The 22,500-nt window shown below is 37.5% G+C and overlaps 2 protein-coding genes across 4 annotated transcripts in view; both read left to right on the forward strand.

Moving 5' to 3' along the window:
- The window catches only part of LOC135217515 (uncharacterized), an 82,822-nt gene extending 73,070 nt beyond the window's left edge, over positions 1-9,752 (forward strand). The window contains exons 4-6 of the mRNA XM_064253473.1: positions 625-1,464; positions 2,708-2,833; positions 8,121-9,752. Of these exons, the coding sequence (XP_064109543.1) occupies positions 625-1,464; positions 2,708-2,833; positions 8,121-8,192 (1,038 nt within the window). The 3' untranslated portion in view covers positions 8,193-9,752. The remainder of the gene's footprint in view (positions 1-624; positions 1,465-2,707; positions 2,834-8,120) is intronic.
- A 4,441-nt stretch (positions 9,753-14,193) lies between these two features.
- The window catches only part of LOC135217348 (serine/threonine-protein phosphatase 6 regulatory ankyrin repeat subunit C-like), a 32,540-nt gene continuing 24,233 nt past the window's right edge, over positions 14,194-22,500 (forward strand). The window contains exon 1 of one of the 3 annotated variants that reach the window (XM_064253175.1): positions 14,194-14,688. The gene's annotated coding sequence lies outside the window, so the exon portion shown is untranslated. The remainder of the gene's footprint in view (positions 14,689-22,500) is intronic. The other 2 variants (XM_064253174.1, XM_064253173.1) reach the window with 2 other exon arrangements.

Consider the following 22,500-nt stretch of genomic DNA (forward strand, 5'->3'; position numbering starts at 1 on the left):
ACTGGTTAAAAAAAACATGGCAAAATACTATTATAGTCCATTATACTTGAAAAGTGTAATTTTCATATCAAAGCGAACTAACGAACTACTACATTTTTGTAAACTTTAAATGTTTCAAAGAAACAGAACCCATAGAAATTCTGTTAGATATCTTACTCATCTATAAGAACAGGTATTGACAATTGCAAGATCGTCAGCTTAACCTACAGAAACGACTGATTTTTGTGAAGGAAAATTTGCCTCTCTGCAAGAAGTTATAGCAAAGTCTTTTCTTCTTCTTCTTCTTCTTCTCTTCTTCTTCATCTTCTTCTGTAGAAGGTCCCCCTTGAATTATCCACCCAACGGTTAGGTATTAATTAACACCAATGTCTTTGCTTTTTAGATTTGCTTAAGTGGCACAGAAATTGAGAGAGTATTCCGTTCTAGTGCATTTGCTAGGGCGAATGTATATATATATATATATTATATATATATATATATATATATATATATATATATATATATATATATATATATATGTATATATATTATATATATATATATATATATAAAAATCTTTTGAAGACAATAATATTATCAGCATCATTACAGAATTATTCTCATTCTTGATATTTCTATTAACAGAATGAACTAGAAGAAGAGAGCGCCGTCTCACCATCCACAGATGAACCATTAGTGCCAGAACTTGAAGGAGACGCACCCGAAGTCCCTGAAGACGAGGCGCCATCGACAGACATCTCGCCAGCCCTAGAATCAGAGTCCACTTCGACAGCGCCAGTCACCACGCCAGAGACGCCCTTCTTCGACAGCACGGTTCCTTTGCATCTGGAAGGATTCTCATTCACACCCAAGCCGTTCAGCGTCCTAGAAGAATCCCCCAGTTTTTTGTTCTCCCCTGAAAACATCCCAAGGGACATTATCCCAAGCAATGATCCTGCTGCAGAAGATGGACCATCCTTCGTCGGCAACGCACCCATCGCCAACGATGGGCCAGCCTTCTTCGGCAATGCCCCTGTTACCAGCGATGGACCATCCTTCGTCGGCAACGCACCCATCGCCAACGATGGGCCAGCCTTCTTCGGCAGTGCTCCCGTAGCAAACGATGGGTCAGCCTTCTTTGGCAATGCCCCTGTTGCAAACGATGAGTCATTCCTCTTCGGCAACCCTCCCGTTTCAAACGATGGGTCATTCTTCATCGGCAATGCTCCCGTTGCAAACGATGGTTCCTCCTTCGTCGGAGATGCCCCTGTTGCAAATGAAGAGTCCGCTTCCTTTGCCTTCGGAGGTCCTGACTCCGTCTTCGGACGCGACGACGCGGGACACCGGGAAGTGTTTACAGCCGATGATGCGAGACCAGTGGACCCTTCTTTGTTCCCCAGCAGCCCGGCCTTCGGGGTTCCCGCGCTCCCGCCTTCCTTCGGCGTATTCACTGAGACAGCGGAAGAATCGACTGACATTCCGGTGGTAAATATGAACGTTACGATGTTTTCCGTTTCTTGAACTAGTTTAATATTAGATTGTTTAATGAAACAGGTTGGTTTATATTGAACTCTCCAATAGAAATAAGATAAACACACATTCAACACAAATAAGATAAACACACTTGTTTACTGAAAAAGTTAATTGGTTTATGATTATTATCTTTATTGGTTTATTATTAATGTTATTATTCATAATATACTATAAACATTTTTGCGGCTTCAGAAAATAACTAGACCAGCGAACTTCTACGGAATAAAATGTGAATATATTAAAAATGTAGAGAAGATGATCAGAAAACCAAATGTAATTAGAATTATAAAGAATTAATAAATAAATGAGGTTACTACCAAAAACGAGTCAATAACAAAAAAAACCGAGCATAAATGTATTGAGATTTAAGGTAACCCCGTCTTCTCTTGTAGTCTTGTAAACTTATTCATTTCAGTCCACACGTCCAGGGAGACTGAATCAAAGATTTACTTTCAGGGAAACGATAAACTTGCTATCCCGGGAATATAGTAAAGTAAAATTTCAGCTGAACAAGAGTGCTAGCCTTGAAAACATTAGAAATGCACTTTCTTATATATCTTAAGCCCGCGTCACACGAGCCTATTTATTCTTGGTTTCTTTTAGCATCTTGCTAGAAAGCTATGTGCCAAATAGCCAATATTTCTTTTTCTCCAAATTCTCTGACAATCGAAGCACCGTACAGTAGTTCATTACAGCGATTTAGTTAATCAGTGACATGAGTCATGAGGTAAATCAGTCAGTTATTGGCCTCATGGTTCAAAGTTTAGTTGCAAGATATTAGATTCCCGAAAATGCTCTGGGTGAGACCGTTTACAGGCTCAAAGGATGTTTTATCTTAAAGAGATATCCGTGATGTTTATGACATGGGTCCGTTAATGTATTAACTAATCCATTGTTTGACGAAAGATCTAAAGCATGTGGCATTAATACTTACCTCTATAGATTTGGGAAGACTTATGAACAATTCTTGAGGTTTTCATAATATCAGGTGAGTTGTATTTTAGGTGCTACGAAAAAGAACAGTGTGGTTTTTTGTATTATGTAAAACCGGATATCCAGTAATGGGCTTCTAGTGAATTGAGCATGAAACTTGGAAAAATTCGCCAATGTCTTGTATTATGTAAATACGTTTTATCCTCTATTGTAATTACGTATATATCCCGGGAAACCAGTATATCTTTCCTGTTTTCTTCAGACGACGGATGTAGTCAACAACTTCCTGACCGGAGAAGAAGAGGTTGCAAACTCCACCATAGCACCTTCAGAAGAAGGGTCGGAAAGATTATCAGAGAACGTTACTGAAGTCCCTGTTTTTGACCAGGTAACTCTTTAAAAAAAACCACAAGTGTGAAATGCAAACCCTTTATTTTACTAATCAAATTGAACAGTAAGGTTGAAGGTTTCCCACACAATTTAAAGTTCTTGGGTGGTATTTTTCCCAAACTGAAACCCTAAAGCCAAATCTTTGTTGGTCCTATTGGAACGGCGTGGTTAGCGTATTACAAATTTCTGTCACGGAAGACAAAATAATTCATATTACATTGTTATTATCATTATCATGAAGAATTGCAAAAATTGTGTGGCATTTTTAATGACAGATCATGTACTGTAGACTTCTTGTAAATTGTAAAATGATGTGACATTGGCTCACGAATGTCCCAAGCCAGAGCTTGGTGTAATTAGTTAAGACCTCTTGATAATGGAGCTATCTCAGTTTCAAAAAATAGGATAAGGCACGAAGAAGAATATTTAACGTTGTACAACTATTGTAAAGTGACAGGAACGGCATCTGTAAAAACCCTATGATAGAACCATGGTTAGTCGAATCCAGATTCAGAGAGAATGCCAGGCGTACCCCGATTAAGCGACTCTCAGGGGCCTTGCCTGACTTCTCCGATAAATGGCCGGTTAAAGAAGCAAGTCCAAATGATAAGAACTGGGACACTAAATGTGGTTAGTATGACAGAAAAGAGTAGAGAGGTGGCTGAGATGATGACTATGAGGAGAGTTGATATCTTGTGTGTGCAAGAAAAAAGGTGGAAAGGCTGCTCTATGAGCAAGAGCCCGTGCTGGCATAAGGTCAGCTTAATCTTCAACAACGACGAGGATGATAGAAGTGGAGTAGGCATCTTTGTAAACAATGAACTGAGGGAAAAAGTGGTAGAAGTTAAAAGAAGTAGTAGTCGGATAATGAAGATCAAATTAATGTTATCAGAAGAAGTCCTAAATGGGATAAATGCTTATGCCCCACAAGTGGGATGTGATGATGAAGAGAAGTCAATGTTTTGGCAGGAGTTGGATGAAGTATTAACATCAATCCCAGAAGAGAGTTGTATTGGGTGGACTGTGAAGAGAAGTCAATGTTTTGGCAGGAGTTGGATGAAGTATTAACATCAATCCCAGAAGAGAGTTGTATGGACATATAGGTACAGGCAGAAGAGTGATTTCAAGAATTAATACAGTCGTCCTGAAGAAAGATTATGTAACATTTAGAGTGGTGGAAGAGAGAGTCAAATTGATTTTCTGCTCTGTAGGAGACAACACCTTAAGGAATTAGGATTGTATGGAGAGAATGTTACCCAACAACATAAGCTGGTGGTTGCGTACCTTTCTGTCCGAAAAAGGACAAAGGGAAAGAAGAAAAGTAACCCTAAGATTAAATGCTGTGAGCTAGAGAAGGCACAAAATGTGGAGTTGAGATCTAGGTTTAAGGAGAATGTTCTGAGAGGAATAAAGCTGGAAGATAATGTAAATGATTGGTGGGAGTTTAACACCAAAGTAATCCTAAGACATGGGGAGGAAATTTTAGGCAAAACATCAGGCAAAGGTCCACCAAAAGGTAAAGAAAGTTGGTAGTGAAATGAAGGCACACAAGACAAGATCAAGAAAAAGAAAGAATCCCAAAGGAACTATGATAAACACAGAACAAGAGAAAACAAGCAAACATATAAAGAAGCAAACAATGTTGCAAAACGACAAGTTGCCAGAGCAAAGGCTGCTGCTTTCAATGATCTGCATGAGAATGTCGACACACCAGAGGGCCAAAGAAACATCCACAGGATAGCCAAGGCTAGAGACAAAGCAACAAAAGACCTCACTCACACATTAAGCAAATTAAAGATAGAAATGGAAAGGTTCTAACGAAAGAAGGGAAAATTAAAAGTAGATTGAGAGAATATTTTGAAAATCCTCTAAATGAGAAAAATCACAGGAATATCATTGAGGAGGGAATAGCAAATGAAAGAGAAGTCCCCAGGATTAGTCGGAGAGAAGTGAGACGGGACTAAGTAAAATGAAGAAGGGTAAAGCAGTGGGACCAGATGAAATACCAGTCGAGGTATGGGGGTGTTTAGGTGAAGAAAGAAATGACATCTTGCGGAACTTGTTCATTAAGATCTACCAGCAGGAGGAGATACCTGGCGCCTGGAGAAACAGCCTCCTAGTGCCCATGTACAAAGATAAAAGGGATATCCACATTGTGCCAATTATCGGGGCATAAAACTAACGGCACATACCATGGAAATTTATGAAAGAATAATAGAGGCGAGGCAAAGGAATGAAACATTTATAAGTGACTAACCGTTTGGGTTCATGCTATGAAAACGGACAACAGATGTCATCTTTGTATTGCGACAAGTCATGAAAAATATAGAGAAAAAGGCAAGGAACTACATCTAATATTTATAGATCTTGAGAAAGCATATGATCGAGTGCCTAGGCAAGAAGTCTGGAGGTGCATGAGGGAAAAGGTTTCTCAGAAAAATATGTGAGGATTGTAAATGATATGTATAGAGGAGCAACAACACAGATAAGAAGCTCAGTGGGAACAACAGAGAAGTTTGAGGTGAAAGTTGGACTCCACCAAGTTTATGCCATGAGTCCCTATACATTTGATATGGTAATGGATGTGATAGTGGCTCGAGTGAAAGATCTGGTGCCTTGAAGTGTACTCTTTGCAAATGACGTGGTGTTAGTAACCACCAGTAAGGAAGAAGCAGACAGGAAATTCAAGTTGTGGAGAAGTACATTGGAGAACAGAGGTCTAAAGATAAGCAGAGCAAAAACTGAATATATGTGGATGAATGGAGGGGACCAAGGGGGAAGCATCAACTTTAGAACATCCTTTAAGTATCTCGGGTCGTGCGTCACTGATTGTGGAGGGATGGAGGAGGAAGTAAACCACAGAATACAATCAGCTTGGTGCAGTTGGAGGAAAACATCAGGTGTGCTATGTGACAAAAGCTTTAATGTAAAGCTGAAGGGAAAAATATGCAAGAGCATTGTCAGACCTGCGTTGATTTACAATTGTGAAGCATGCTCCATGAAGAAAGCACAAGAGAGAAGGATGGAAATGGCAGAAATGAGAATGTTACGTTGGATGTGCGGAATGACAAGGAGAGACAGGATAAGGAATGACTTCATAAGAGGGACGGTGAAATATACGGAAATATCAAAGAAGCTGCGACAGAGACGACTGCAATGGTTTGGGCATGTTATGAGAGGAGAGGAGGATTCTGTACGTAAACGAACCATGAACATGGAAGTGCTCGGAACAAGGAGGTGAGGTAGACCAAAAATGAGATGGAGAGACGCAATTAACCAGGACCTACGGGAGAGGAACGCGAGTGAGGTAATGGAGTTTGATCGCAGAAGATAAAGAAAACTACTCATAACAAACAGCGACCCCATATAAAGATGGGAAAAGCTAAAGATAAAGAAGAATGATTGTAAAGTTCGTGATAATGCTGTAAATAGATCAAATTACCAGTTCAACAAGTAATTCCTCACGTTTGATCTGAGGAAAGCCGGACAGAGTGCGTTACTAACAATTCTTGTAAAATGCATTTCATTTTAGCATTTAGACGACAATATAAAAATGTGGATATTCTCATATTTATTGTCAGGAGATCAGAGTATGTGCTGTTATAACAGACAGAATTCTATCTAAGAACTGTTGCCTTCCTTCGTGTTTTTATAGGCAACATTTATGAGGAATATATATATATATATATACATATATATATATATATATATATTTATATATATATATCATGATATATATATATATATATATTCCTCATAAATGTTGCCTATAAAAACACGAAGGAAGGCAACCTTTCTTAGATAGAATTCTGTCTGTTATAACAGCACATACTCTGATCTCTTGATTTATATATATACATGTATATATATACACATACATACATATATATATACAGATATATATATATATATATATATATATATATATATATATATATATATATATATATATATACACACACAGATATATAGCCTTTTTCACCAAGAGTTGTTTATCTCTAACATCGGTTGGATCTAGAGAAAGAACAGCTCAACAGTCACCACAATATTCATCCTTTAACCTCTGAATCGTGACTGAACAACTTCCCCCCCACCCCCACCCCCGCCACCCCCGCCCCACCCCAGCCCCGACCAGAAAGCATCGACATTTCGTTCAGCTAAACAGACCTCTGTCTTCAGCATCATATGGCCCCAGAAGTTCTTTGGAAATAAGATTGTTAATCCCTGTACCCTGTTCCATTCTTGCAACGATCATATACATATATATATATATATATATATATATATATATATATATATATATATATATATATATATATATATATATATATGTGTGTGTGTGTGTGTGTGTGTGTGTGTGTGTGTGTGTGTGTCTGTCTAGACCTGTCAGTTTTAATTGTTCACTAATAAACCAGATCAACTGTCAATGCAGTTACATTACCTTAGCCTGTTCAAAGATAATCACCGTTACTATGCTGTTCTTTATGTAATGGCCATAGAACAATATGATTTTGCAAGACGACGCAGTAATGTGTATTATCTGTATTTAAGTGTACTTATCAATTATTTGCTACGTGTAACTTTTTCCCAACGGAACAGTTTCATATTTTTTCATTCTTTTCCTCCCTCACCCAGGGTGTCGATGACCACAGTGGTTGCGACGGCAGTTTACTGATTTTTTTTTCTTGCTTTGGGTTAAACTATTCTTTTTTTTTTTTTTTTTTTTTTTTTTTTTTTGCTGTGGAGTAAACTTATCTAAATCAGGTCTCATTTTATTAAAGTGAACTGGCCAGCAATGCTTTGGCCAATACTATTATCACTCGTGAAGCCGCCATAAGCTACGTCTCATATTGTATGATTAAGTTGACCAGCGAACATTTTGTTCTGTTCCATCTTACGTAAAGATGAAGTAAGCTATGAGTCATATTGGTCATCATACTTTAAGCTGAAGTGACCTTTTAGTCATGTTGCTTGATTAACATGACCAGGTCGCTCTTTCCTCGGGCTTTTCAGGGTATGGTGTTTCAGATTAAACTGAACTAGTAATGTGGCCAATCAAATTTTTTGCTTTGTGTTGTACTGCATGAAGTTTGGTAAACCCACGTGTCATGCAGACAGATTAAGATGAATAGCTCAGGAACTTGTGTTAGAAAGCAGCCCGTCAATAGATTCATCGACCTTAGGCCATCACTGGCTCTTGTTCAGACAAGCAGCCAGCAAACAGAGATCATTTTCCTGTGGAAGAGGTTAACATATTGCTAATGACGTTCTCTTTTCTTTGGCAGACGGTGACAGAAGCCGAGTGGGCCTCAGTGACGCAGGATTTCGTCCCAACGGAGGAAACCGAAGCATTTTAAAAGACGTCGGAGACGATAACGGAAGATGTCCTTTGGATTGAGAAGCAACACTAACTTCGTCTAGTATCACCGAGAGTGCAAAATGAATAGTCTTTTCAGAGGGTGAAAGTTGCCTTAGAGGGCATTCGTGCTTGCGTGAAATGTTCGCTCAAGTGGTTCGATTTGACCTGTGAAAATCATTGAATCTCATGATAGATTTCTGACATCTCATACCAGGAAAAATATCTCTCCAAGGAATATCGAATCCACGGTCAAATTTCGTGGATATTCACCGAGCATTTGTTTTCACACTCCGTGAAATGACTATTCGTTAAAGGAGCCTTTAGCCTCAGGCCTCGGAGGAATTCTGGCGGTTCTTGACTTGGAATCTCTTGCATTCGACGAAAAGAGGCATTAACTTTTCACTTTTCTCGTCCCCTGTAGTTGCTGAGTTTAGCCATGAATGACAAAGGGAAAACTGTAAACCCAACCTTTATACCTTTCTTCCTTGCCTGTTCTTGGTAAGGAGTAAAGAACACCATCCATGGTGCATTTGCTCATCCTGTAGCGAAAGGAGTGTTGGAATTTTGTAACATGCACACTCACACACGTACAGAACCATATACAATCGTGTATATATACCAGTCATATGTTTTAGCTTGATGCTACTTTTAAGCAATATGCTGTTTTTTCTGTTGTTAATGAATTATTAACTCCGCAACTGGGGAAAGTTGTAATCCTGTGTTGCAGTCAAAATAACCACTACTTCCCTGTGATGTGTAGTCAGAGAGAGAGAGAGAGAGAGAGAGAGAGAGAGAGAGAGAGAGAGAGAGAGAGAGAGAGAGAGAGGTGAGCTTCTAATGAGGGAAATGTGATTATCGGCTAATATTTAGTCTTGGAAATTAGATCAAAATTTCATTTGATACGATCGAAAGGCTCTGTATTCGATCAACATTTTGTTCGATATATTTCAAAGATAAATTTATTCAAGTTTGTGAGATTATGAAAGAACTTGATTAGTTCTATTCATAGATTTCCTTTGTTAAGTTCAGCTGAACCGATCAATAATTCTCCGGTAAAATATCAGAAAGGATTATTATAACCAATATTCCTGTAGGTTCCATTCAAACTGTATCATGATTTTGATGATACAAACAGTTCAACGTTAAAAAAATTGTTTTGGAATTACAGGGACTGACTTCTGTTTTCAACGATTTTGTTGGTTCACATACCTTCACTTTCATTAGAATTTTTGTGTTGAAGCTCATAATCTTAGCTTCTTCTTCTTTTTTTTTTTTTGGTTGTGTCAAAAATTCCACTGCTGAATGAAACACTTTTTGAAAAGATGAATGAATAATGCGAATGTTTAGTATAGCTAATGTGCTAAGGAGGTCTAACAGGGCTCTGCCACGACAGCCTTCCAGCAAGTATTAAATTAATGAAGGGAAGAAGGAAACCTGGACGCCCTTCACGCGTGAATCCGTGTATATATGTAGGAAATAGATAAGTGTATTTATAAGAAATGTTCAACATTTGACTGTCTATTTTGTAATTTTGTTCAATAAAAGTAAAGCGTAGAAGGAAGTTTCTAACACAACCAGTTATGAGTCCAGTTATCTTTTTCTAGGCGTATCGAGATTGACTGTTTGTGTTGAAAGGTCTACTATACCTGGCACTGTACATAGTCTTGTGTTATATATGATTGTTCGAAGTTTCTCATATGAACTTGCTGGATTTCCATGAAAATGTAGCAGTACAAAAATATTTATTCTTTAGGTTATAATAATAATAATAATAATAATAATAATAATAATAATAATAATAATAATAATAATAATAATAATAAAAACTAACGGGTAAGTTATGAAATGAAATGCATAAGACTGAATATCTGCACTGCTATGGCACACCGATGAAACTTAGCTGCTGTGAAACTCCGAAAGATGTTTGTTACCAGTTAACTGAAAGTTAGCTGATTGGCCACCAAGAATTAAGTAGGTTTCTTACCTGGATGGCGTAAACATCACATAGAATGTAACCTATTACAATGCGTACATCGAGGTGCAAGGAATAAGGTAGTGAAAACATTAACCCTTGTCTTAGAACCGTTGGATGGTCATGACAGCTACCAGTGTTTAACATTATCAGTGACTTCCATTACTAATGAACCCTGTTAGATTAGATAAAGTTAGCGGCATAGGAAAAGCAGCGCCAAAATAAAAAAGAGCAAATTATCACCACAGATGTAAGTTGTCAAATTATCCATTTTTACTAGGTATATAGAGAATAGCTGATGTCAGTGTAAGTAAGTCTATAGTGACCCAGCGGATAAGTAGCTTGATATGGTTTGGTCTTTTAGAGAAACCTCAAACGTAGAATAAGGTATCTTTCTTTAAACAAGGGCTTTTTTCAGTAAGAGGAATTCCAAGATGAAAGAATTAAATGATGGTAACTATACTCCAAACTATTCACAGTGGTACTTTCAGTCGTTCTGTCTCAAGAACTAACGAGTTCCTGTTTCTCACAGTAATAGGAGGAAAGTGTACAAAGCCTAATTTACATGCTCTCATAGTTGTTGGGGATATGCTGTTGTGATTTCCTTAAACTACAAATTCATATAGGATGTCTGATGACAAAGCAAGAATGAACATAATATAAACTTTTAAAAATAGATAGTAATGCGTGCAAGATGATCTTCATTGCATTTGATATTTGCTAAGAATCTACTTGTAGTCTGGAGTAGGGGCAAGAACTAAAAGTGTAAAAGGTCACTGGACAAGAGAAAACGCTCGGAATCATATGCTTTTATGTCTTCCGTGAGTGTAGTGCTTTGTCAAAGACTCAAAATCCAGAGCAAAGCAAAGAAGTTGTTCCCCTGACAAACATGAAGCGAATATGAAGAGGTCTCATGGATTGATAACATTCTTAAAACTACCACCCACCTGAGGTAAAAAGTAATGATCAGTAAAGCCTGATAAACCTACTGCCATTTCAATTACTAAGGAGACAAGGCGTGGCATGTTTCCCAGAGCTTATCTTATGAGCTTATCTTATTATCAGGCAGAGCACGTGAGGCGAAGGCATTGCTATGATAGCCAAAAACAACACCTGTCTTACTTGAATTGATCAAACACGGGGAGACATAAAGATTTATTTGGCTGTGCTGACACCCATCACTAAATGTTATTGGGAGTTGACCCCATATCAAGCCCAGAAGGATTATAGAGGAGTATAGAGGAGTATAGAGGAGTTGTATCATTATAACACTGCAATGCTACACTTGGATAAGCTGGGAATGAGTTATTTGATGAAGAATGGATTCCTAAAAACATTCTGGTTAACTTGTTAGGATGCATTAAGGTGTTTGCAAAGTATGGCAGGCACTTGTCATAAAACGGTCCCAAAACTTCTTAGTAGGCTTATAGGACTATCCAATCAATTGCTAGAATTTCCAGTGATTGAGGTATCTATTTTTAGTAACCCACACGGAGCATTAATGGCAATATTCCTACTTGTATCACTGTCTGAACATTTATATCGATTATCCAGGCTATTTGAAGCTTAGAAGCATTATTGTTCATGGTACGCAGATAATTCATGCCACCTAATATGCGCCTCTTCCACTTACTTTCACTCTGTGGCCCTCATTTTTTGTCCACATACTTCCTTTGAGGGTACTAATTTGTTACTCTCTGATCAAAAACTTTATTTCACAGTAATATTGTTGACTTTTAACGTCTTCTACAATAGACCCTGATTTTAAGATGCGTGAGGTCGTGAACTAAGAGTGTATATCATCCAACTTGAATTATTACTGGACATAAATTTTTAAAAATTGAAACTTGTAGCCAATTTCCAAGTCTAAATCTGAGTGTTCTTGGAAAAGATTAGAGCCTTATCTACAGATATCCTTATCAATTGTCGCTGTCCAGTGAGAGAGATGAAAAAAAGATCTCAGATTGGCAGAGCCATAGTGAGTGGACTGTTCTAGGAAACTTGAGGTAATAACACGCTTTTACACCTCGCTTCATCTACATACTACTTTATCTTTAAAATGTCTGATGCCTTTTCTGCTTATATGCACATGTTTGCCTACTTGCTAATGCATTTCTGCACTTTTATTTAAATGATCAGATGACAGACAGCAAATGAAATTCACTACGCAGTAAAATATTTGTTTTCTATACAGAAAAGAAAATCGTGCATTCCAGACACAACCATCATTCATTATTTCCATATTAGTTTCATCAGTTATTTTAATGTCGTTTTAGAATGAAATATCGCATTATTTACGTTTCTGGCAAAATGTATCGCCTTGACCTTTTGCAATTTTTATTTTAAAAATCTTCCCTATACAAAATACAAAGTACATCAATATATGTTTCCGTGTAACTGTGAGTGTAACATCGAAAAGCCACTGGTACTATATGAGTACTATTCAAAATGAAGGTTCCCTGGTCCGAGCTTCAGGACTGTAACTATTAGTACTCGCCTTTTTTTACCCTTTCTTTAAAATAAATCTAAGCACTTTAGTTTCCTAATAAAAATGAAATAAGGTATATTTACATCACGGATACGTAAATTATTTTAGTTTAACGGTTAGGAATACAGGTGTATACATTCGTGGTGTAATATTATTGCAGTGTCGACAACACTCCTGGTTCAGGTTATAAGGGTTTTCAGATACCCTGGAGAGAGACGTAATGTGGATCTGTTATAATTATAAACTTAAAAAAAGAAAAGTATCGGCACAAGCAGCTTGTAACAGCAGCAACAGGAACAGTACCAAAATTAAGCTCACAATATGACAGTCGTAGATAAATACAATTTTCTTAAATCTCATCCGGAAACATAAAAGGGAAACTGTAACACACACCTTACCACATTTATAAATTCATTCAGGAATCATGACACGTAAGAGCAAAAAAAAAAAAAAAAATAGGACAGGAAAAGGACCTTGACAAAAAAAGAAAGAAAGAAAGAAAAAAAAAACATTTTTGCTAAAACGCAGGTGCCCTCGTCGCCTATGATATACTTCAGTCCTTTAACTTTATGGCAGCGAGGAAATATATTGAAGAAAAAAAAAAAAATCTGCCCTTGACATGCGTAGATGGTGCAAATGAACTTGTCATGGGGTGGTGGGTAGTTCCCGACGGTACGTACGAAAGTTATCTGTGCTCTGTTCATGCAGTTTTTATGTCGTTCATATATTTTGTTTATTTATAGGAATATGACTTGTGCTTCAAATTATTGTCAAATCATCTTCACTGCACAATTTCTCCTCCGTAGGGCAATTTAACATTACAGAGGTTAGCATTCCGTACAACTGAAGTTCATAAATTCGAGAGGATGTATGAAGGTATGTTGGTATTACATCCGTTTGCGAAGATCTAGACCTAGCCGTGACTTTCCGTAGCGACACTAACAAACCTTGAAGCATGTTGAGCAAAGTAAATCATTTGCATTGCATTTCTTATACAACCAGCCTGAATTCCCTGACACGGGCTATTTTAGTTAAGCAGCAGTTGCCTAAATAAAGTGGATATTTGGTAAAGACTTTATTCTAAGCAGACGAAAAAGCATGTTTGAATGGATAATTAAGAGACACTACGTAAATTTTGGTCTTGGATGTTAGGTAGAATCAGTGGGTAGACACGAAGATGAAAAACCTTTTTGTGTTAATGCAATTTGCATCCTAATAATCAAGTGATGTAATAACTTTAAGATGAATAATCATCTACTTGGTATATGTACTATTTCAGACGCTCACAACCTAACTGTAAAGACTTCCTTTTGTTTGAGTGTGTGTGTTTTTTTTAGCAGAAAACTGATATCTTTACTTAAAGAATTTCTACTTTCGTACCATGTATCATAGAAAGGCATATCGACAAAGCTATTTAAATCTTTTATTTAGATGTAAGGTGTAAACGATACTGTTAGACGCTGCGATTCGCTCATTGCCCGGGGAAAAACGTCTCCTGAGCTAAAGATTTTCGTACGTCAGCCAGCGGTATTCTGCTCTGAAGTATCTTGCGGTTCGTCTAACGTCTGAACTATGTCTCTAAGTATATATAAGTAATGCGCCTATTCATAAACCAGTTACTAAGCCACACAGGAACAAACCCATAAAAGCATTTTAGAGAACATGTTGCTTTTCAAGTGCTGACGTTCAATGTGTTGCCGTATGACGCCATCTGTGCATTTAGGCATTCCTGATTCGTGCGGGTTCTCCGCCGTCTCCCGTAGTCTCATTCTAGGAAAGAGTTTACAACACGTTCTGTGGTATAACTAGTGGACACGTGTATTAACGATTTTATTCCCGTTTTATTCACCTGAAATCATTCAAAACTGATGCGGTAGCATTAGCATGTAAAGTCATTTTCAATTTAGTGCCAGAAAGGAAGGTTCTTGCTTCTTCAAAGCAAGCAATCACGAGATCGTCTTCCGTGTTCGTTCAGAATAACAGGACATGGTGACGAGACTTGGATTTGTCAAGAGTTTACTTCAAAGACGAAAAGTGAGTACATTAAGTTAGATTTGCTCATTATGGCAAATTACTTATTAAACACGAATTACACACACATGAAATTAAGAAGTTGAAGTGAGTTACTACTTACTCAATAAATGAACAATAATTATAGAAAGACTTGAAAATACCGAACCTCAGTCTGTAAGCTTCTTCTCCATTCAGTAATGATTTTTAGGCTTTAATCTTGCTTTGCTTTTTCACAAGCATGTGTCACTCGAGTTAGATTCTGTTAGAAGTTGATGTCGCATAGATTTAGTTGGCAGAACTGTTGACATCAAGGTATCTGTGTATTTTCTTCATTTTTTAGTCGTTCTGGTGAAGAGGATAAGACGTGATACGAAGGAAACACCTTTAACTTCAGCGCCAACTAGCATCGACAGTTACTGTTAACATACGCTTGATATATTTTTTTCTGTGATCGTCCAAGATTTTTGTTTTATCCTCAACACTTCTCGCATTTCTCCCTAGTTTATATATATTAGTTTTTTAAAGAGGAGATGAGATCCAGCAGGCAGATGGTGAATGTGTGATTGGGTTGTTGACAAGGGTTTGCGTGGGATATGCGACCGAGCCAAAGACTTTGTAAGGATGCAGGAGAGCAACAATTGTTTAATAATTTATAAAGTTGAAGATGACGGAGGAGATTAAGATTTATAGTTGCATAACATAGTTCAATGTGCTGGGAGGGTTTATGATAGGGTGTTTATTGAGCAAGTAAGCTAAAAGACAGAACGATTGATAAAGGATGTACGATGGAGATGAACAGTGCAGTGCGTGTGTGGGGTGTTCGACGGACTGCTATAGTAGATTCACATCAACCGTGCATCTGATGTCTAGGCTAGTCCCTTACGACGCTACTGATTGGCTGTTGATAAGCCAATCACAGGGCTGGAAACTCAGTCTCTCTCGAGAGTTCACATAGGTAGGATGTGTGTTCCACCTCTCCTGAGGGATACGTCTTTCAAAAGAGACTGAGAGTTTCCAGCCCTGTGATTGGCTTATCAAAAGCAATCAGGAGCGTTGTAAGGGACAGGCCTAGACATCAGATGCAAGGTTGATGTGAATCTACTGTTGTAAGCCTTCTGTATGAATGCATGAAGTAGTTTGTGTTCTGGAAGTTATTATCTACAGTGAGATTTCATTTACGATTCAGCCGTTTAAAAGGTGTGAATGTGGCAGGGATTGATGTCTTTTGCCTAGGCGACAGCCATGCCTGTTAGGATAACTGCTCAGTGTTTTGTATATAGATAGTCGTATCTATACGCACATACACATGTGTGTATATATATATATATATATATGTATATATATATATATATATATATATATATATACATATATATATATATATATATATATATATATATATCATAATATATATATATATATATCGATATATGCGTCCAGGGAGAGGCACTCGTTACAATTGAAGGTTTATTGCTAATGCCGACGTTTTACATGTACATTGTTGTATCTTCAAGGCTGAATTAATTGTCGAATCTCAATAATTACTCAATAAAAACATCTAATATCACAACTAATGGAAAACACTGCAGTATTATCTCATTTAAGATGTTACTCCTTTGAAAATATCAGCTATAACATGTCATCTAACCAGACGGAAGCTAAAAGGAAACTATTGAAACAGAGAAAAATATGCAAATAACAAAAAAATATGAGAAGACAAAACACAAGGTAATGATAAGAAAATAAACAAATAAACAAGCAATAAACAGTTATGTTTGGTGGTTTAATGACAGAACAGTTCATTTTATCATCATGGAAATCTGCTCAACTATTTATTGTTTGCCATTACCTTTTTTTTTTAACTCTCTCTCTCTCTCTCTCTCTCTCTCTCTCTCTCTCTCCTCTCTCTCTCTCCTCTCTCTCTGCTCTCTCTCTCTCTCCTCTCCTTCTTTCAATAGTTTAAGTTTAGCTCCTTCTTTTCGTGTCATTTTTTAAATGGGTTAATATTTTAAATGAGATCATACTGTACTGTTTTTAATTAGTTGTTATATTACACGTTTTTATGAATAATCAATTTGAGGACCCCCCCTCAACATTTAAATTTAGCTTTGAAGCAAGCAAATCAATTTAACTTTTTGTTGAAACGTCAGCAATTAGCCAATAAACCTTCCAACTTGTTATCGAAGTGCCTTTTCCCTGGACGCCCTTACGTTATACAATAAATTATATATGTATATATATATATATAATAATATACTATATATATATATATAATAACATTATACATTATATATAATAATATATTATATGAATAATTATCACATCCAACCGTGATCCATTTAATATTTTATCAATTCAAGCTAACAAATGGTCGCCCTTTAATACTATAAATTCAACTTTAACCTCCCAACCCAAATGATATAATTTTCAATCATATGTAACCAGGGAAGGGAACCTTTTTTTAGGTTGATAACAATTTTCGTCCCCCCATGGGATCGAAAACCACCGTCCAAGTGGACCGGGACCGAAAATGCAGGACAGTCCAGTGACGCTAATCCAATTCAAGCCAACAGAGAACGGCTATATAAGTTCATATCGATTCTGACCTTACAAATTCACGCCCTCGGACCTCGGTGCTTTTGTAATTAGAATCGATATGGAACCCCCGTCTACCAATGTTTAGCCGAATTCGAGCGTTTGACAGGCACGTAGGCCTTTTGTTATGAATAATTTATCACATCCAAACCGTGATCCATTTATATATCAATTCAAGGCTACAAATGTCCTTTAATATCTAAAATTCACTTTACCTCCCAAATGATATATTTTCCCAATATACTGTACCGGCAAGGGGAAATTTTTTTTAGTTGATAACAATTTCGTCTCCCTTCGGTAACATATATGAAAAATATCAATTTGGGAGGTAACAAAGCTGAATTTAGAATATTAAAGGGGGACATTTGTTAGGCTTTGAATTGATATAATAAATGGATCACGGTTGGATGTGATAATTATTCATAACAAAAAGCTACCGTGCTGTCAAACGCTCGAATTGGGCTAACATGGTAGAACGGGGTTCCATATTGGATTCTAATTAGCGAAAGCACGCCGAGGTCGAGGGTGATTTGTAAGGTCAGAATCGATATGAAACTTTATTAGCGTCCTCCTGTTTGGCTGATTGGATAGCGTCACTGAACTGTCCCTGAATTTTCGTCCCGTCCACTTGGGGACGGTGGTTCGAATCCGCCCATGGGGGGACGCAAAATTGTTATCAAACTAAAAACTTCCCCTTCGGTAGCATATATGAAAATATATCATTTGGAGAGGTTAAAGTGAATTTAGATATTAAAGGACAATTTTGTAAAGCTTGAATTGATTCAATATGTATATACGTAAAAAGGTACTATATAGTAGGGAAGGAGAAGGGCGCCAGGAACATATACATCATCCATTTGATACATTTTATTTGTCAACGTGCGTTTCTTGACCCCATGGTCACATCAACATTCAGGACATCTATATAAAAAAGGAATCCGAGCACATAATTAAAGAAAGAAACATAATACAAAGCATAAGAAAAGCTTAAAATGGATAAACTAAGTTAAAACTTAAATACTGAATCACACTTAAATACATTTAACAGGACCATTAAAAATAACCAAGACAAAGCTTTAAAATGGATCCTTAAAAAACTAAACTCAATAAAAGAAAAATAAAGGTAAAAAACGGAACTTAAAAAAACTGAAGAGCAAGGCGCACTCCCTCTCAAAAATGACAGAGACAACAAACGCAACTAAAAAAGAATACAAACAAACAGAAAAAAGAAGGCGGGACAAATATAAATGCAAACAAGCCTTAGTTATGCTATGAACAGGGGAACAGCCGATGATCTGATTGGCAATTTAAAAACGTTAGGTACAATGACTCTTTATTAGCAGACCTTTCCAAGAGAAAGCAGTTTCTCCCAGGTTCCTTTGACTTGGCCAATTAATTTAAAGTTGTCATATTTGATCGATGTCTTTGCAACTTCTAGCGTGCCGATCTTATATTGGAAAGGTTTTCGGGAATTAGACAATCTTGCAAGCCCGTACGAATAACTTCACGCCCGATGTGAGAATCGGTACCCCTGACCTTGAAAGGAGACGCCGAGTCGAACCAACGTAATTTCGCCGGAACTACATCCGGGGCACTTGTACTCATATACGACCGCCCTGACGTCATCAAAGGACAGAGCCGATCCCTTGAAGGGAAACAAAAGAGCCAATAGTTTTAGGATTTTTTGGAATTCAATTTTATATTTTTTTTAGAAGCACCAATATTGATTTCAATAATTTTAGCACACTGCTTGGCAAAGTTTTGGAATTGGTGGGTAAAAAACCAAAAACAAGCTTGGCATATAGTAAGTTTCTCACAATATGTAACTTTCTAAAAAGGGCAAAAATTTCTTTCCTCCTTCATTCGGGTTAGACTTCTGCTTGGCCTTAACCTAATAAACCCAATTTTTGTCAATTCTTTCTTTTTTAACCCAGTTGGAAAATCCTATTCCAACGTCATTAAAAGAACTGCGATCTATTGTAAAGATATCTCACGCCTCCCTACAAAAATGAACTAAATGGTAAGTCTCTCATAATACGTTTTTGCGCAATTAAAACTACTGGGCTCACCCTTTTTTCAAGGAAGGAGGATTAACGAAATAACTACTGTCAAGAATATTACAATCAAACGTGAAGACATCATAAGTTGTTTGAGACCTGACAAGGGAATGGGAAAGGGGTAGTTATTTTAGATAAAACGACTATTTTAAATAAAATGAACACGATACTCGATGATCGCCCACAAATTCACTAAAATTGGACAACCCAACTATCAAGAAATTTAAACCGGATAGAAGACAGGATCAATAGATTTTTACGGTCTCTCAAAAACTGAAGGAATAATAAATGAGAAAACTTATGATGAATATCTTTTTTCCAGCGGGTCCCTCCTTTGGTATCCTGTGCGGCCTGCCTAAGATCCACAAACAAGGGGTTCCCCTCCGCCCTATCCTAGCCTCCTACAATACGCCCAACTACAAGCTTGCTAAGTTTCTGGTACCTTTATTGGAGCCGTTGACCCGGAATGAATATACCCTAAGAAACTCCGAAGATTTTATAAAAACTAAGATCCTCTCACAAGACTCAGATTTGTATATGGTCAGTTTAGATGTAGAATCCCTCTTTACTAACGTTCCTGTGAGGGAGACCATTGATCTTATTTTAACCAAATTGTTCCCTACACCTGACTTTATATATTGTAATTTTAATTATGAATCTTTTAAAACACTTTTAGAATTAGCCGTGCTGGACACGGCCTTTGATTTTAGTAACAGCTTTTTAAACAGATCGATGGATGGGCGATGGGTCTCCCCTCGGCCCCACTTTTGCCAACATTTTCATGTGTTCCCTGGAGGAGCAAGTAATGGAGGAGTGCCCCTTGTCCTTCCGTCCCTTATTTTACGCCAGGTATATAGACGACACATTCGTTCTATTTGAAAAATGAATATGATGCTGACAGATTCCTAAACCTAGCCAACAACTTCCATAATAATATTAATTTTTACTATTGAAAAAGAACAAAGAAGACGGTAAGTTGGCTTTCCTTGATGTTTTAGTTACTAAGGACAATGATCATTTTTAACACGACCATTTTTAGGAAAAGTACATTCACCGGACTCGGCTCCAATTTTTTTTAGTTTTTGTTATTAATTTTAAAGTTAATTCTATGGCATACCTTGGTACATCGGGCTCTATCTCTAACTTCTAATTGGCTCTCTTTTCATTCTGAAATTCTCTTCCTTAAGCACTACTTCCGTAAACAACTGTTTCCCTGCCCATCTAGTACTTAAGGTTATTAAGAAAGCTTCTTGATAAAAACTTGCACCCTTAACACCTAAATGTAACGTACCGAAACTTAACTACTATACGCAAGCTTTTGTTTTTTACCCACAATCAACCAAAACTTTGCCAAGCAGTGTGCTAAAATTATTGAAAATCATATTGGTGCTCTAAATATAAAATTAATTCCAAAAAATCCTAAAACTATTGGCTTGCTTTGTTTCCCTTCAAGGATCGGCTCTGTCCTTTGATGACGTCGGGCGTCTTATATGAGTACAAGTGCCCCGGATGTAGTTTCCGGGAATTACGTTGGTTCGACTCGGCGTCTCCTCAAGGTCAGGGCCGATTCTCACATGGGCGTGAGTTATCGTTCGGGCTGCAGATTGTCTAATCCCGAACTTTCCAATATAAGATCGCACGCTAGAAGTTGCAAGACATCGATCAAATATGACAACTTTAAAATAAAAATAATTGGCCAAGTCAAGGAACCTGGAGAACTGCTTCCCTTCTCTTGAAAGTCTGCTAATAAAGAGAATTGTACCTACGTTAAATTGCCAATCATCGGCTGTTCCCTGTTCAATAGCATAACTAGCTTGTTTGTTTATATTTGTCCGCCTTCTTTTTCTGTTCTTGTGTATTCTTTTAGTGCGTTTGTCTTTGTCATTTTGAGAGGTGCGCCTTGCTCTTCATTTTAAGTTCGTTTTTTACCTTTATTTTTTCTTTTATTGAGTTTAGTAGTTTTTTAAGGATCATTTTAAGCTTTCTTGGTTTTTAATGTGTAAATGTATAAGTGTAGATTCAGTATTTAAGTTTAACTTAGTTTCCATTTTAAGTTTTCTTATGCTTTGTATGATGTTTCTTTTAATTATGTGCTCGATTCCTTTTTATATAGATGTCCTGATGATGTGACCATGGGTCAAGAAAACGCGTTGACAATAAATGTATCAAATGGATGTGTATATGTTCCTGCGCCCTTCTCCTCCCTACTATAGTACCCTTTGATGTGTGGATATATATATATATATATATATATATATATATATATTATATATATATATATATACATGTATGTATATGTTCGATGCCTCATGGTGAGGTATTGTCCATAAGTATAGAGGGGAGAGATTGGATAGCCACTTGACTGTTGCATGCAAGTAAGGCACCATTGCTATGTGTTGATTCTCAGCTATGGCAGCGACTGCTCACTTATTTCACAATTACTTGAACTCACATGGGTCTCTGACGGAGACGGAAATAATAAGGATGGGGATATGAGAAACAGTTGGAACAGTGAATGAATGCCAGGGACAGTAGGTGAAGGGCCGACTGAGTAACTTCCAATTTCAATTACCTTAGTCCGTGGACAAGACAGGCATAGTCATAGCCAGAGCATCAACAGGAGGACTTGGATCACTTGTAGGGCTTCAGCAAGGAATCAATGGGAAGTCGCTTCTCCTCAGGCAGCCCCCTCAGGAACTTCAGGGGTGGTAGCTTTGGTAGCTGTCAAGGCGGACGTCTAGGCAGTCTGGTCTGCTGATAGGGCAGTAGTAGGGCGAGCTGGATGGGTTCAGCATCAAGACAAGTCAGAGATAGCGGCAGGCTGAGTATCTTAGGCATGACACTGCTTCGGGACAGGATAGTACCACAGTAACTTTCCAGGGCATAATGTCATTTGGCAGGCAGTCGTAAGATTAAGCCAGCCTTGTGCTGGCATGGGCTCTTGCTTTTCAGCAGCCCGAAATACTTTGGTAGGCCGTTGCGGGGCATATTCATACCCGATTTCTGAGATACCGGTAACATCTGGTTCAGGCTGTATTGATCTCCTTGGGTCCTTTCATCTCCACCATACTCGCAACCACCTGGAAAAGGTTATTGGACACCCACAGAGGAGAGGTGAAAGAAAGAGTACAATGGTGCTATAAATATTATAGCTTGGGTAGAGAGGATCGGGTCAGTAGGC

The sequence above is a fragment of the Macrobrachium nipponense genome, chromosome 7 (assembly GCF_015104395.2).
Source record: "Macrobrachium nipponense isolate FS-2020 chromosome 7, ASM1510439v2, whole genome shotgun sequence".
Lineage (NCBI taxonomy): Eukaryota > Metazoa > Arthropoda > Malacostraca > Decapoda > Palaemonidae > Macrobrachium > Macrobrachium nipponense.